At 33.9% G+C, this 16,748-nt stretch overlaps 3 protein-coding genes across 3 annotated transcripts; 2 read left to right on the top strand and 1 right to left on the bottom strand.

The window, feature by feature from the left end:
* Positions 1–1,149: 1,149 nt before the first annotated feature.
* Positions 1,150–4,984, bottom strand: LOC120211476 (DNA repair protein XRCC2 homolog). Its single transcript, XM_039210005.1, has 9 exons — positions 4,562–4,984; positions 4,318–4,469; positions 4,060–4,130; positions 3,413–3,475; positions 3,152–3,289; positions 2,589–2,691; positions 2,058–2,094; positions 1,856–1,956; positions 1,150–1,755 (listed from the first exon to the last, which is right to left on the bottom strand). Exons 1-9 carry the CDS (start codon positions 4,887–4,889, stop codon positions 1,732–1,734), a joined length of 1,017 nt encoding a protein of 338 aa, XP_039065936.1. The 5' UTR covers positions 4,890–4,984; the 3' UTR covers positions 1,150–1,731.
* A 1,022-nt stretch (positions 4,985–6,006) lies between these two features.
* Positions 6,007–10,934, top strand: LOC120211323 (lipoyl synthase, mitochondrial-like). The gene is made up of 3 exons (XM_039209887.1): positions 6,007–6,021; positions 6,091–6,358; positions 10,228–10,934. Exons 1-3 carry the CDS (start codon positions 6,007–6,009, stop codon positions 10,932–10,934), a joined length of 990 nt encoding a protein of 329 aa, XP_039065818.1.
* Positions 10,935–15,398: 4,464 nt separating this feature from the next.
* On the top strand, positions 15,399–16,330 carry LOC120211325 (lipoyl synthase, mitochondrial-like). The gene is made up of 2 exons (XM_039209888.1): positions 15,399–15,438; positions 15,624–16,330. Exons 1-2 carry the CDS (start codon positions 15,399–15,401, stop codon positions 16,328–16,330), a joined length of 747 nt encoding a protein of 248 aa, XP_039065819.1.
* Positions 16,331–16,748: the final 418 nt, after the last annotated feature.

Consider the following 16,748-nt stretch of genomic DNA (forward strand, 5'->3'; position numbering starts at 1 on the left):
TTTAAGCTAACTAGTTAGGGCGCAAGGTCCGACACTCAAGGAGTGGACTAGTTGAGAGTGTGGTGTCCAATGCAGAGATTTCGGGGGCCACATTCTCGGTAGACTAGAGGGGTGTGTGAGCTCTGAGATGAAGAACCCTCAATTGCACCATGATATCTACCATAGAATAGAGAGTGAGTATACGAGTATACTCACTAAAGCAGAACAGAACATACCAGTAGACTAGATAGCAGTAGACCAGATAGTAGCATACTTGATAGCTTAAGCATTTCAGTGATAAACTTTTAGTATGTTTTAGTTGTTATTATGGCGCTGAGCTAGTTAACTCAGCATTCGGATGTTTCCGTGGGCAGGTTAGTATATTCGGCAGTTGAGAAGCTTTAGAGAGATCGAGGTCCAAATCCAGTGCAAAGCAGAGTACGCCACAAGTTTCTTAAATGACATGTATATTCATGAATTCAGTTGTATTGAGTTGTAAAGTCAGTTAAGAGTCAATATGTAAGTATCTATATATTTTGAGGGCTCTTAGATGTAAAGAGTCGTTTTAAAGTACAAGAAAGTAAAAATAAGTTGATTAGCCATTTCGGTGGTTACATGTATCACCTTAAATCAGTCGACAGTGTGTCGTACTGGTCTAAAGTGTTACAATTATAGTTCTCCACTTCATGCCTTTATAAAAACAAATGATAAACTAACACGAATGCACCAAGAACCACATCAAACATTCGATAAAACCCTACGTTTCAGAATGTCAAACAAAGTCCTAAAGATTACCCACCTAGAATGCAGATAAATTTAAATTGTCCAAGAGGAATTAGAACATAAAAATACCATAGCATCAAGAGGGAAGGGTGATAATTTTGTTCTCCTTCAATAAAAATGGATTCATTTATGGATTCTTAGCTCACTTGGTAGAAATCCAGTAGTCATTTAAGGATTCAAACTTTAATTTTTAACTACTCCTTGATTTAATCCTTTAATAAAAAATCCAGTAGTCATTTAAGGATTCAAACTTTAATTTTTAACTACTCCTTGATTTAATCCTTTAATAAAAATATTAATTTAACTTTAAAACTTAAATAAGATATTAATTTAATCCATAAATCCAACCAAGAAATTTTCGTGGAAGCTTTTCAACTACTCCTTGATTTCTCTTTATCATAACAGCTCTAATAAAATACCCTGAAAGAGTAAGAATCCGGACCAACCCGGGAACATAACAACATAAGAACGATGAAGAAAAAGAACATGCAACATAATAACCGAACCACCATGTCCGCATGAGTTCCAGGGTCGGAGGTGGTGCATTACCCTTCCAAAGGTACGGCTACCAACTATCGAAACAGCAAGAACGAACAAGATCTTCATTGGAGGAATGATGTCATTAATGAGCGAAACACTCTAATCATGTTCCTGCCCTAAACCACGAAGACCGCATCGAGAAAGTGGCTCGACAGAGGGAGAGAATGTGCAGGAAGGAAGACAAACTCACTCGGTGAAAATGGTGATGGATGCAGCCCCAGAAAACATAGGGTCATTTGCTTCTGTGCAACACCCTCAATTCTTGGCTGCTTTGCTTCGATGGTAGAAAGAAAGTATCGTACACGGTTTTCAGGTTCCAACAATCACCCGAGTCCCATATAATACAATTAGACTGAACCCGATAAGTCCAATTCTACACTCCAGTTGCCGAGAACCATTTGCTGAAGTTATGTAACCCAGTAAACAAGTTCAAGAAAGAATGAACAAACCAATCTGCAGGTAGCAATCGAATAATGTCAAATGTGACAGATGGGAAATGCTAATATTTAGCTTTTCTTCATAAAAAAAAGGAGAAGCATAAGTGTATTCTTACATCTGTCACTGTGAATTTGTCCAAGGAACTCACTGGTGGCATCAACCATTCTAATAGATACACGGAACCATTTGGATACCCATCATTAACCGAATCATCATCTATGGCATAGCAAAGACAACTTAGATGCATATTCCATATTAAGAAATAAAGCACTGCATGTGTGAACAAATTAGTGGCATATTGAAAGAAAAATTGGAACCTGTAGCTTGTACGAGAATCCTGTGTGTTACAAAAGACTGCAACAAGCAGAAGGAATTATCAAGTAAAAATCCTACAGCAAGTCATATTTAAGAAGCCTCTGAACTCGATTTAACAAACAAAAGATGGTGACTCCATTATGTCTTAATGCACTTTACAGATATCACAAGATGCAATGCCTCAGGATGATCTATAAAGAGAGATACAACTTGTGAACAAATGCACAGTTAACATCCTATAATAATCCTTCTACATAGAGAAAATTTTAGATAATCACTGTTTTACTTATAAAAATTTTATTTGTATAATTTCAACGTTTAACCAAAAGGAACAATCTCGAATCATATACTTTTAAAATATTTAGGTAATCTAGAGTTCATAAAATTTGAAATGACGTTAATGGCAGTATAGGGAATATTTGCAAACTTGAACTGCCAAACAACAGTCAAGCTTATAACAAGATTCTTGCGTGTGTCCTCAAAAATATTCTCATGAAACATAAAACAACCTACTCCTAGTCACACGGCATTACCTGCCAAACAACAGGCATATACTCGCGATATGGAAGTTGCTGGTCACTACTTGTTACATTTCTTGAATATGGGTTATCCACTGCAGGCCATTTTCCGTAATTCCTGACAAAAAGATTAATCATTACCTTTCAAATTTACTAGGAATAAGACTTCCATAAGAGAAAAGAAATAATAATATATGCATTAACACTATAGGCTCTGGAATGTACCTTTCTGTTAACTACAGTGACTACATTTTCTTAACAAAGATACTTGCTCTTAATTAAAACGAGAACATGAAAACAACACATGGTACCATAAAAAGGGTAAATAAAATGAAACAGAAACTAAAATCCAAATAGACATTATGAATACTCGTAATTCTAAAGCATCCCATCTTTATAACTTAAACCTGTAGAGCAATTCAACCCTATAGGGAAAATGCCATTAGTTGAAGTAATTTCCAGTAACTGATATACGTATAAAGAACACTATAATTGCATGATATTCTGCCAGAAGCTAGACAGTAATGTGAAGATGCCAACTGCATAAATAGCATTTCTACAAGTATAATGGAACCTACCGTGTTAACTCATTCGTTGAATACTTGTTGCCTAAGACAACTGCTTTTGTAGCCATCACAAGCATGGGATGCAATGATAGGAGCCTTCTAATCTCCTGAACCACTGCTTCGGATACATTTTGAATATTCCAGCTTTTCCTACATGTCAACCAAAATTTCCTTATTGCATATTTACAACTTATGGGAGGAAATGATTAAACTAGATGCGACAGAGTTTCAAAAGATTGCTAGAGAACTGTCCAACAGATATAGAAATTGTACCTATTATCACCCTTCAGTGAAAAAGATGATGAACCACGATCTAGCCAATGAAATGCTCCAATGCTGGTGACAATTCATACATGTCAGATGCTATGGAATTAGGTAATCCTATCTGTTATTAATTCGGAAAGATTTTACATTCGATACTTTCCATCTACATCTCAAAACTAACTCGAACTTCTGTCCATTAGCATTGTTAAATTTTGGTATTTACACCAACATTTCAATGGATTTCAGGCACCCTCGATCACATATCACATTAGCTATTCTTTTCAAGGAACGCTGTTCAGTATGATTCTTCAACAACATGCTGATAGTATAAAAACTTAGATATGCTTGAACTTTTCTGAGAAAGGGTTTTCCCCCCTTTCTGCTTCCGAAAACTATTAGCCAAATTACTTTAGTTGATTCTTTCTAAGGAGATCTTTTCACTCAATTATATGGATAAATGTTACAACTTACAACTGAATGTTCTTCCCTAAGCTATCACCAATGAGTTCAACATCTATAATACATGTCAATCCATAATCAAACTACATGCTTTAACCAACATTTTCCAACTGTTATATCAATAATATAAAGCAAATCAAAGAAAATAAAAGGTAACCAGTGTAACGGATTGAATTAGAGGGAGATCAAAGCCAAACCTATCAATCAACAGCAAATGAACATTAAGACCATGCGTGTCCCTATCCTTTTGAAGCCGATAGTGTAACGTCTGTCATACAGAAAAATATTACACAAACCATAAAATTTATATCTTTTTTTTCTTTAACCAAGACAGAAATCTAGATGATCACATAAAGAACTCAATCTTTGCACCAAATTTACTCCTATATATGTCCTTACACAAAAGAAATCATTGCATTACTTAGGTTATATTAAGGCAAACCTTTGTCCCTCACCTTGAGAGTGGCAAGAAACTCAGAACTATCATAACAACGGATGTACAGAAATCGTTTCATGCACAACGCAAACAATTCCTCATTGTAATGTTTCATTCTTGCAAATTGAGCTTCAGAGTCCATTTTGTTACAATCTACTTTACAGCTTGATCCTAAACAGATAGGACCAAAAGCTTCATTAAAAACAAAACATGGGCCATGAAACAGCTAACAATTTCAATCAAAAAGAAGGATTTACAGTTACCCGCTTCCGTGATTCTACGGTTTAGCAATTCCGAGAAACGTAAAACATCAAAACGACAATCCAAGTCAATGAACATCGCCGATTGCCCCAATCCGCCGTAGATGACTCCGTTCCACTGTTCGGGGAGGATACAAGTGATGGCGGCCTGGATTAAGATGTGGGTTTTCGAAGAAGAAGACGGGCCTACGAGCTCAACAGTGTTACCGACGCGTAGAGGAACCCTGTGAAGCGGGGGAAGTAGCAAAAAGGGTCGCGCCGTTAGGACCCTTTCTAGCATTTCTCTAGCGTTCTCGTCTTCAACGAGCCATGATTTGGCATGTGAACCCATTTTCTCGGATACAAATTGCCAGTTTCTTGGAGAAATTAATGAAGTTGTCGTTGACCATTCATAATGATCGTCGACATGTAGCTACCGGGAGATAAAATGTAAAGCTCCCGAAGGGAAGATAAAATGCATAACGCTTGTCGACGTAGAACTACATTACAGGTCACTCAATTATTAGTTAGGTTATAAGTAGGTCATATTTTTATATAAATTACAACTTAATCATCCACTTAAAACATTATTATAAACCGATCATTTCGTCATTAAAATAGGAATATTACAGTTTTTAAAACCTATATATTCTGTTAATTAATCAAAATTTAAAATAATTAATAAATATAATTTCATTTATAAAATTCTATCAATTTAATACTTGTTCTTCTCCGAGTTATTTGTTCTTCATTCAAAATCATTAATTAATCTAGCAGATAATTTTATAAATATAAAAGCATTTACCTTTAATTTTTAATATTATATGTTTTATTAGAATCTACAATAAGAATGTCATTTTACTCTGCAAAAATGTAAGATAGTTGATGGAAACGATAATGATTTTTATTACGATGTACAATATTTTATTCGTTATACTTTTAGTAATTTTTAGATGTCTACCGCTAAAAAAAAGTTAATAACACATGTTAGTTTTTATTTTTTATTTTTTTTAAATAAAATATTTTAAAAAATATAAATATAAAACATATCAATTTTCGTTTTTTAATGATCGGCACCTAAAAGTGTACATCATTTTTAACAAAAAATTTCTTAGACACCAAAAATCAATTTTAAGTATAATTTATACGTTTATTTTTATATTAAGTCTTTTATTAATGGGTTGAGTATTTATATACATTATGAAAAGAAAATAACCCTCAATTATGTCATTATCATGAATTAATTATATAAAAATTATTACTAAAAGTTGATAATTTACCAAATCAATATTTAAATATCTTAATAAAATTAAGAAAACCCTCAATATTTAATCAAAATATAACGCATAAGAAGATAATTTACCAAATCAAAATTTAAATATCTTAATAAAATTAAAAAAAAAACCCACAATATTTAATGAAATTATTACTATACAGGTTTTCTTTCTGACAAAGTTTCGAGCAGTCTCATGGTTCAAGGCCTGGTTTCCAACGCCATCGACCCCCTCCGATGTTTTGGTTAATGATTTGTCTTTAGCCGACAATGGCTTCAGTACGGTCACTCATATTGCGGTGGAAGAAGGGTGGTTACTACCACTCCTGGTTTCATAAAGTTAAATGTGGATGGGGCTGTGTCAGCTTCTTGGCGTGGAGGCGGTATTGGTGGGATATTTGGTGATCGGAATGGGGATTGTCTTGATTCTTTCTCAACAGCAGTAGGGCAGGGACCTCCGGTGCAAGCTGAGTTGTCAGCAATAAGACATGATATTGATATTTTTCTCGAGATGCAATATAGTAAGGAAAAGAGGTTGATTGTAGAAAGTATGGTTTTCAGAATCTGATCGGTTAGTAAATTGACTATGTTATCGATTCACTGATTTAATCGGTCGAATCGATCTGATCGGTCGGAAGAACCGGACGACGTCATAATTATTTAAAAAAATTAAATAAAAATACAAAAAATATTTAAAAAATAATAATTTTTTATATCACAAGTTATATTCAAAACAAGTCATAACATATATAAGTTAAAAACCATAAAATCAAGTGAAACAAAATGATTCAAATTATCTATAACATAATATTTAAGGTAAAACATATTAAATAATAAATATAATTATATAACTATAATTAAAAAATAAATTTGGGGCTAAAAAAAGCATAACAAAATGATATTGTTTGGTTTAATTTTTTTTTTAAAAACAATCTCACATGGCTAAGAAACATAGAAGAACATCCCAACTAACTTTTATAAATAATAGAGGTAATTTTGGCATTCAAAATCATGGAGTCTTTTGGTGAGCATTGAGTGAACTATTCTTTCACTTTAATCAAGCTCGAATTTTAAGCTTCAATTGAGCTTCTAATTTTTTTTTTAGTTTAAGCCTTTTCGAGTTCAAGTTTCAATATTATATTTCGAGTTCGAGTTGAACTTGATAATTTTTAGCTCGTGAGTTTGAGTTGAGTTGAGCTTACTTTTAAAGTTTTCAAGTTCGAGTCGAGCTCAGCAATATTCGAGTTTGACTTGGCTCGTTTAACAAACGACGTTGTTTGGTTTAATTTTTTTATAAAAAAATAAAATTAGCGAGTTTTTTTTTTCAGTTTTTCCCGGGTTTTTTCAGTTTTCAGCCGGTCCGGTTCAACAGTTCCGATCGATTCACTAATAGCGGTTTAACCGGTGTAGATTGAACCTGATTAGACATCGATTCTCGATTGAATCGGCCGGTTCGATCCGGTCCGATTTTCAAAACACTGGTAGAAAGTGACTGCAAGACGGCTTTAGAATGGGTTAATGACCCCTTGAATTGTCCTGGCCCCTTCTTGAATCTGGTTAGAGGTATTGAAATAATAGTAAAAGGAACGGACAATTGTTCTTCGCCACGTTGGGAGAAGTGTGAACGTTAAAGCAGCTGAGTTAGCGAAGCATGGAACTGGGTAGGAAGGCCAGTAAGAGGGAGGATGAAACTCTCTGGGATCATTTTTTGTGTTTTGAGATCAAGGAAGGCCAATAAGACGGAGGATTGAATTTTTTTGAGTCGAGATTATGAAATTGTAACTCGAGATGACTATCCAGCTCAGTTGATAGAGCACAATGTTCTTAACGTTGAGGTCGTTGGATCGAGTCCCACGGAGGGCATTTCATAATTCGAAAGTCTTCTATGGAAGCTGCTCTCAACCTGGTGTTGGGGCAGCCTACTATCTTACCTCTCACTTACCCTATTATTTCATAATTCGAAAGTCTTCTATGGAAGATGCTCTCATTGGGGGCAGCCTACTATCTTACCTCCCCCTTAACCTATTACATATAGGAACAAGGGACATCCATTTTTTTTATGAAATTGTAACTCGAATTCAATTCGAGTCGAGTTTTTCAATTCGAATCGAGTTGAAATAATCAATTTTTCGAGTCGGGTTTTGCTCACCCCTAGTCATCATATTATTTTCCCTCCAACTTAGAAACAAACCTAATATGACTCTTTGATCAACGTTTTTCATCGTTGAGCGTTATGGTGCTGACATGATGATCCACAGTGCTAATGTGGCAGTCATCTGCAATTTTTGAATTATCAATTTAGCTCATATTCCATGTCATCTGTCACGATATTAACTATTGTGAACTGCCACGACAACACTATAAACTGTCACATCAACATCGTGAACTGACATGTCAACACTGTAACGGTCAACGGCTAAAATCGTTGGTCAAATGGTCATATTGTGTTTATTTTCTGGGTTGGAGGGCTACTTTGAGAGAAAAAATAGGGTAAACTACATAAATGACCACATAATTATGGGCTGGGTCGCGAAATGACCATTATTTTCAAATTTGTATAAATATGGCCATTGAACTATGTAAATGAGTTCAATATACCGTTAACATTTAACGGAAGTGTATTCGTGACAGTTAACCGAATTAGTATAATTAGGGCAAGAATCATTGTAAAGTTACATATTCATGACGATGGAACCCTACTTTGATTAAGATTGCATTTTGGCCACTAATTGTGTATAATTTGTTTCATTGGATTTCCGTTTAATACAATTTGATCCCGATTCAATTTTTAATTTGTCTAATGTCTTAATTGATCATTAACTTTAAAAAAAAATTATTCTAGTTATGTATGAAATTTGTAGATCAAATCCCCTAGATTTTTATCAATTTGATCACCAATATTAACTTTAGTTTTTAAATTTTAATTAAATTATAATTTCAATTTAATTTGATAAACTTATTTCTCCAATCAAATTGTGACACATGTCACAATCTTATGATTATAATTGTATACTAACTATAATATATATATATATATATATATATATATATATATATATATATATATATATATATTATAATTTGAATATTAAATTATTTTTAATGATTTCATATATATAATCATTAAAAAATAAATATGAAAACAATAATTATAGTTTAAAAATATTAAAATCTTAAATCAATTATAAATAAACTATTAGATTTATTTTAATGATTTAAGTGTTGTCATGTTCTCAATTGGCCTAGATCTAAGTTCTCACTTGTCCATTTTTATTTATTTTTATCATTAAGGGTGCGTTTGGTTCACGGAATGTAAGATTACTAGTGGGAATGTAAGATTACCAGGGAATAGGATTACTGGGAATGTTGTATTTTGTGTTTGGTTGACTTAGCATGAATGTAAGATTACCGTGTTTGGTTAAAGGAATAAAAAATTATTTGAATGTATATTTGACCAAATTGTCCTTATTATATATTTATTTTTTTAACAAGTTGAAAAATATTTATATATATTTTCTTTAAAAAATTTAAATTTATAAAATTTATATAATTATTTTTACAAAATTGGAAATATAAAAAGGTTTAATGAAAGGGTAAAATTTTATTTTAACCCCTGAACTTCATACAAAATTTTAATTATAGATTTTTTTTGTAAATATAAAATAATTTAAGGATAAATTTGTAATTTAACCTTCGTAGAATTTTTATTATTCAATGACAGAATAAGAATATTTTTGAAAGAAAAAGAAATTTAAGGACATTTTAGTCCAAAACGTCGGTAATCCAATAATACCTAAGGAAATGGAGGTAATGACATTCCCGGTAATATATCCAAAAAAATCCACTATTGGTAATCTTACATTACTGGGAATGGGATTCCCGGGCTAACCAAACGGAGGAATGTTGATTACATTTGTCACACCCTAATATGGGGTTATATTTTTATGAAGTTTGAAATAACAGTTTTAAAAAAATTATTAGGTTCACCGGAAATATTATGAAGATTTGGGGACCTTGAATATAATTTGTCCTTGATTATTGTTAATTTAAGATGGTTCTAGAGAATGAGAAATCGATTTTTAGTTGATTTAGATCTTACTGATAAATATTATTTTAGTCAAAATAAAAAGAGGGCCGCAAATTATGAGATATTTTAAAGAAAAGTTAGGTTTTAAAATGGATAATGAGGATAATGGGAAACCAAGCTCAACCGACACTTTCTATGGTTGAAGGCAAGTTGCCATTTCTTAAAAAAAAAAATCTAACATGACATGTGAGTCCATGGGATCCACACACTAATTTTGCTTGCCAGATACAAAAGAAAGGGTTTCATTCCAGCATTCTATAAATAACTTAGTTTCATCCGTTTAACTTTCTATCCACCACCATTTGGGTTTGACAAAACATCTTATCTAAGGTTCTCCACTTCCATTAAAGCTTCAATCCTTGGTTCTTTATCGTAATCACTTGGTAGTTTCATACCAAGTTTCCATTAAAATTTCATCGTGGGGTTTGGATTACGTGGTGATTACAAGCGTGGACCGGGATGGTTTGGCTGATCAAGGAAGTGGGCATTTTGCGGAAAAGGTTGAGAAGTTGAAAACTTTGAAGCCTAAAATGCTTATAGAAGCCTTGGTTCCTGATTTCCGGGGAGATGCCGGCTGTGTAGAGAAAGTTACAAAATCTGGGTTGGATGTCTTTGCTCACAATATTGAGACTGTTGAAGAACTTCAAAGGGATGTACGTGATGACCGAGCTAATTTTAAGCAATCATTGGATGTTCTAATGATGGCCAAAGAGTATGCTCCTGCTGGAACACTTACCAAGACTTCAATAATGTTAGGATGTGGAGAAACGCCTAATCAAGTTGTGAAAACAATGGAGAAGGTTCGAGCAGCAGGTGTTGATGTGATGACATTCGGTCTGTATTTGAGACCATCAAAGCGCCACATGCCCGTATTAGAATACATTACACCTGAAGCCTTTGAGAAATATAGAGCCCTTGGCATGGAAATGGGTTTTGACAAACAAACGTGGTTGAACTCAACCAGCTTATCGTTCTCATGGTTCATGAATTACGGGTTTAACAAAAACGGCGGTAGCATGGGATCGTGGAGAGCGTAAGGGAAGGTGTTGAAGAAATAACAAAGGTGACCAAGTGATTTCGATCTTTCAAGGTGAGTTTGGGCATCTTCAATTTGCTTTCTTTAGTTTAATAGGACATGAACATGATCACGTGTTGGGGAATTGTAGATAACATGCAAAAAGGGATAAACCACAAGGTATGTCATCCAAGTTTGGTGAGATCTTTACCTTATCTCTTAGTTTCCAAGTGGTTAAAATTATGACATAATAGTTTTTACAAGATCAATTTAGTCCATGATGTTAGTAATTAAATATTACTAGCTCTTCAAGTTTTTAGTTATGCAAATTGAGTTTCCAAATTATTATTGATTCTAATAAATTATTTTTATGGTGAGGAAATTATCTGGAATTGAGTTCATATATTTGATGGTCCGGGTACGTGAGAGAAAAATTAAAAGCTCGAAATCAAATATAATGAGTTCAAATTCGAGAAAAATGAGGTTCTGGCAGTGTATTTGATTATACCTGAAAAAGGCATATTTTGGATTCTCTTCGACGTCCTGGGTCCGAATCCGAAGTTCTTTTTGCCAAATTCGCACTCGGTAAGTCATTTTCCATATTTTACCTTTGGATTCAAGTTAGCTTCTCAATTAAGTTCAGTCTTTGATGTAAATTTGGTTGCTTTGTATCCGATGAATTATTGGAAGTTGACTTAAAGATTGAGGGTGTTCGAATTGAATGTAAATGATCGATCAATATGGAACAGAAATCGAGGTAATACTTTACTACCTCTTTATGCTTTATAGAACATGTTGGTATTGGTAAATGCATGAATGGAAATGTTTGGTCTCATATGTGTAATTAATGAAGATCTACACTAGATACGAATACGGTAGAAAGTAGATAACTGAATATGGCTCAGATGACTATTATAAGAAATTGGAGGATAGTTGGAATTAAATTACAAGTTCTAGAATTAAGTAATAAAAGAATCAACCATGGATTGTAGATTATAATTTATCTCATTAAAGGTACTTAGATGATAAATTATGAGAATATTTTGATTAGGGAAAATTACGAAATTACCCTTATGTTGGAAAATGACAAGAATTGTCTCTGGAAGTGGATTAATAAATCTGAAAATAATTATTGATCTGCTAAAACTATTGATGTGCATAAGGAATGTTAGTTTTACTTGGAAATTACGGAGAATCGGTTTTTAACCCCAAGAAGGTTTATGCTAGATACTAGAAGTCTTTTAAGGAATCATCTCAAGATCAAAGAATGTTCGAGGAAGCAATTAATCATAGGATCTCTATATTATATTATTTTCATTAAGATTTAATATCGAAATTAAATGGTTAAGAAATTACGAAAATACCCTTGAGAGATAAAATAGTCTGAATTGACCCTGAATGAGAAAGTACCTTGAGGATTTGTACTTAACTCGATTAAGTACGGATTTAATTGTTAAGATCATGTTTTTGTACAGAAAAATTCATGATATTCCGTTTGTAAAATCTGAGAAGACACTTGACCCGAAAATATTCGAATAATGAGTAAATACTTGAAGAGTAATTTATCGGGGGTATTCTGCTGTCAGAATTGTTCGAAAGGACTGAGTAAATGATAAGATTGAATTAAATAATAAGATCGGATGGCAGGAAAAGATTGAAATACCGTAGATCTGTAAAATGACCAAAATACCCCTGTAGTGTAAATGACTCAAGAATGTCACCAAGCTCAGGAATGATTGGATATCCTCGAGCTCTGAAATGAATGGAATAAAACTGAACACCAAAATTACCAAAATACCCTTATGACCTATATTAAGTAAATGTATTGGATTAATTAAGGAATCCAAATAAGCATAGGTGTTAGACTACCTTTAAAAGTAATGGAGCACAACTTAAGTAAGCCGATCAACTTTAATGATATGTCAGTACCTGAACGACATAGATATTACTTGAATGTGTGTTCGTCTACTCAAGTTTAGCTCGATGATAATTTTAGAAGTATTCAGCTCAGCTCAACTCTAGATCGCATTCAGTATTAAGAATTGGACGTTTGTTCGACAAATCAACCAAGAAGACCAAATTGAATGGATCTGAAGTACAATATATATCTGAAATTCAGGAACGTTTGTATTACTATAGAAAATCCCGAAGTAACTGGAATGGACTTGAATGCTAAATGAACTAAGTAACTTCAATGATTGAGGATTAAGTAAGTGATTAGGATAAGCCTGGAAATTCGGATGAATTTACATGATGTATCGTCCTTATGGAACATGAACTACAAATCAAGCACGTCAGTATTTCATGATATCGTGGAAGCTTGGAAATGAAATAAAGACCATTGGAATATCTATTCAACGATGATTCTGAAGATGATCTATGGACAAGAATGTGTGGTATTAAAGAGTAAATACCCTAGAAGGAAAATGAATTAACCAGTCGACATAGATTATTAAGGTTCTGAATCTTCGTTCTCAAGTTGTTCGATTATTCGATCAATTGACATGGATGTAAAGGATTCTGAATACCCTTCTGATTACGTACAACTTCTGAAAACTATCCGAATAAGATATGATCCTGATAATTCACATTCTGAATAACTGATGATTCTGTCAGTTAATGAACTCTTCCAATAGTGATTCTAAATTCCAACATTCTATCGACATACTAAAGAACTATGTTTCTCTGCCTGATACAGTACCTCTAAATAATACCTGTAAACTCTGGTGTGTTCCCTAATTACATGAATATTTTATCTGATTTCAAATTTGAATTCTGTTATGATATTGACCTGGATTCTGATCTGATATTTACATGGATTCTGATCTGATACATGACCTGAATTATGATATGATACTTGACTTGAATTATGTTTTGATTTTTGCTATATCCGTTTACGGACGGAACATGTTTTATTGGGGGGTATTGTTGGAGGAAGATTACTTGGAGGCTCCTTGGCTGTGTGCTCAGGGCCTTACTTGCAGGCTCCTCGGCTTTGTGCTCAGGGCCTTACTGTTCGTGACGGGGTTGTATGGTTCTGGGGAACCTACACATTTTGTTCGTGACGGATGGGGGTATATATATATGTTTTAAAAAGATCTGAAAAGTTACATGGTTTTTGGGAACACACTAGAAAACCTATTCTGATCTCCTGAACTCAGTCATCCGAAATATTTCTCTGAAACGAAAGCTCATTGTCCGTTACCACCTGAAATATCAGTAGGATCTCTGCTCAACATAAAAATCTGTAAATATCTGAACCAATAAGGAAAATATGTTTATCTATATCTGCACGTTTTTCAGCATCATCTGGTAGTTCTGTATTACTGAGCTTTCCAAAGCTCACTCTATTACTCACCTTTTCAGGTTAAAAGAATTGTACCAGTGCATCTATCGACTTCAGTAAGGGAGTTCTTCCGGCGTTGTTGCAGAGTATGGTACATGTGATTAGGGGGCATGTAATTGTATTTTGTTTTAAATACGAGTCTGAAATCTATTTTATTTCTGAATACTGATAAATGATTTTATGAGTTTACATGTTCTGATAAAAAGTTTTAAATTTTCCGCTATTTTTATAGAGGGTCGCTCCGGTGGCCCTAATGTGACTTCCCGGATCGGATCGGGTTACCCGCATCGGTCTGGGGGGTTACATTTAGTGGTATCAGAGCCATGGTTTGAGTTAAAATTTTTCAAGATAGATCGGCCGGTCAAATGTCAAAATATGTCTAATCAGTACATGCTCCTATACTGCAATCGTACTTCTCTGAGTCGGAACTCCAAGGTTGTGTCTCTATCTGTAGTGAGCAAACCTAAGTTTTCATCCGTTAGGACTCTATCGTTTTATAAAGGGAGACTAGTAACATCTGTCTAAATTTTGTAAAGTACAACACGAGCCATGTGAGATTTACTCTTCTGAGAAATTATGACCCGACTCTAGAAATGGAATTGAGATATGCTACTGCTCTATGAGACTATTCTGGTGACCAAGACTGAATTAATTCTTCAAGGAAATTTTCGTTCGGATTCTTTTATTGAAATGAGGAAAAGTTTTGATAAGAATGTATGCTCAACTGGTTAAGGATTAGTGGAGGATTCGTACTTCTGTGAAAGCTACTTGAAGATATGGAAGAATTGTTTGAATTTTCATTTTTTGTAATTCTGTTACATGAATGAATTTCGAGGTCGAAATTCTTTTGAGGAGGGGAGAATTGTCACACCCTAATATGGGGTTATATTTTTATGAAGTTTGAAATAACAGTTTTAAAAAAATTATTAGGTTCACCGGAAATATTATGAAGATTTGGGGACCTTGAATATAATTTGTCCTTGATTATTGTTAATTTAAGATGGTTCTAGAGAATGAGAAATCGATTTTTAGTTGATTTAGATCTTACTGATAAATATTATTTTAGTCAAAATAAAAGAGGGCCGCAAATTATGAGATATTTTAAAGAAAAGTTAGGTTTTAAAATGGATAATGAGGATAATGGGAAACCAAGCTCAACCGACACTTTCTATGGTTGAAGGCAAGTTGCCATTTCTTAAAAAAAAAAATCTAACATGACATGTGAGTCCATGGGATCCACACACTAATTTTGCTTGCCAGATACAAAAGAAAGGGTTTCATTCCAGCATTCTATAAATAACTTAGTTTCATCCGTTTAACTTTCTATCCACCACCATTTGGGTTTGACAAAACATCTTATCTAAGGTTCTCCACTTCCATTAAAGCTTCAATCCTTGGTTCTTTATCGTAATCACTTGGTAGTTTCATACCAAGTTTCCATTAAAATTTCATCGTGGGGTTTGGATTACGTGGTGATTACAAGCGTGGACCGGGATGGTTTGGCTGATCAAGGAAGTGGGCATTTTGCGGAAAAGGTTGAGAAGTTGAAAACTTTGAAGCCTAAAATGCTTATAGAAGCCTTGGTTCCTGATTTCCGGGGAGATGCCGGCTGTGTAGAGAAAGTTACAAAATCTGGGTTGGATGTCTTTGCTCACAATATTGAGACTGTTGAAGAACTTCAAAGGGATGTACGTGATGACCGAGCTAATTTTAAGCAATCATTGGATGTTCTAATGATGGCCAAAGAGTATGCTCCTGCTGGAACACTTACCAAGACTTCAATAATGTTAGGATGTGGAGAAACGCCTAATCAAGTTGTGAAAACAATGGAGAAGGTTCGAGCAGCAGGTGTTGATGTGATGACATTCGGTCTGTATTTGAGACCATCAAAGCGCCACATGCCCGTATTAGAATACATTACACCTGAAGCCTTTGAGAAATATAGAGCCCTTGGCATGGAAATGGGTTTTGACAAACAAACGTGGTTGAACTCAACCAGCTTATCGTTCTCATGGTTCATGAATTACGGGTTTAACAAAAACGGCGGTAGCATGGGATCGTGGAGAGCGTAAGGGAAGGTGTTGAAGAAATAACAAAAGGTGACCAAGTGATTTCGATCTTTCAAGGTGAGTTTGGGCATCTTCAATTTGCTTTCTTTAGTTTAATAGGACATGAACATGATCACGTGTTGGGGAATTGTAGATAACATGCAAAAAGGGATAAACCACAAGGTATGTCATCCAAGTTTGGTGAGATCTTTACCTTATCTCTTAGTTTCCAAGTGGTTAAAATTATGACATAATAGTTTTTACAAGATCATTTAGTCCATGATGTTAGTAATTAAATATTACTAGCTCTTCAAGTTTTAGTTATGCAAATTGAGTTTCCAAATTATTATTGATTCTAATAAATTATTTTTATGGTGAGGAAATTATCTGGAATTGAGTTCATATATTTGATGGTCCGGGTACGTGAGAGAAAAATTAAAAG

The sequence above is a fragment of the Hibiscus syriacus genome, unplaced genomic scaffold (assembly GCF_006381635.1).
Source record: "Hibiscus syriacus cultivar Baekdansim isolate YM2019G1 unplaced genomic scaffold, ASM638163v2 tig00109972_pilon, whole genome shotgun sequence".
Lineage (NCBI taxonomy): Eukaryota > Viridiplantae > Streptophyta > Magnoliopsida > Malvales > Malvaceae > Hibiscus > Hibiscus syriacus.

Coding starts and splice junctions, on each gene's coding strand:
- LOC120211323 (XM_039209887.1), top strand. Junction 6,359..10,227: donor AAAGAGGTTGATTGTAGAAA/GTATGGTTTTCA, acceptor ATCTTATCTAAG/GTTCTCCACTTCCATTAAAG.
- LOC120211476 (XM_039210005.1), bottom strand. CDS start 4,889: ATGGGTTCACATGCCAAATCATGGCTCGTTGAAGACGAGAACGCTAGA. Junction 3,290..3,412: donor TCACTGAAGGGTGATAATAG/GTACAATTTCTA, acceptor GTTGACATGTAG/GAAAAGCTGGAATATTCAAA. Junction 2,095..2,588: donor ATATGCCTGTTGTTTGGCAG/GTAATGCCGTGT, acceptor TGCTTGTTGCAG/TCTTTTGTAACACACAGGAT.
- LOC120211325 (XM_039209888.1), top strand. CDS start 15,399: ATGGGAAACCAAGCTCAACCGACACTTTCTATGGTTGAAG. Junction 15,439..15,623: donor GACACTTTCTATGGTTGAAG/GCAAGTTGCCAT, acceptor ATCTTATCTAAG/GTTCTCCACTTCCATTAAAG.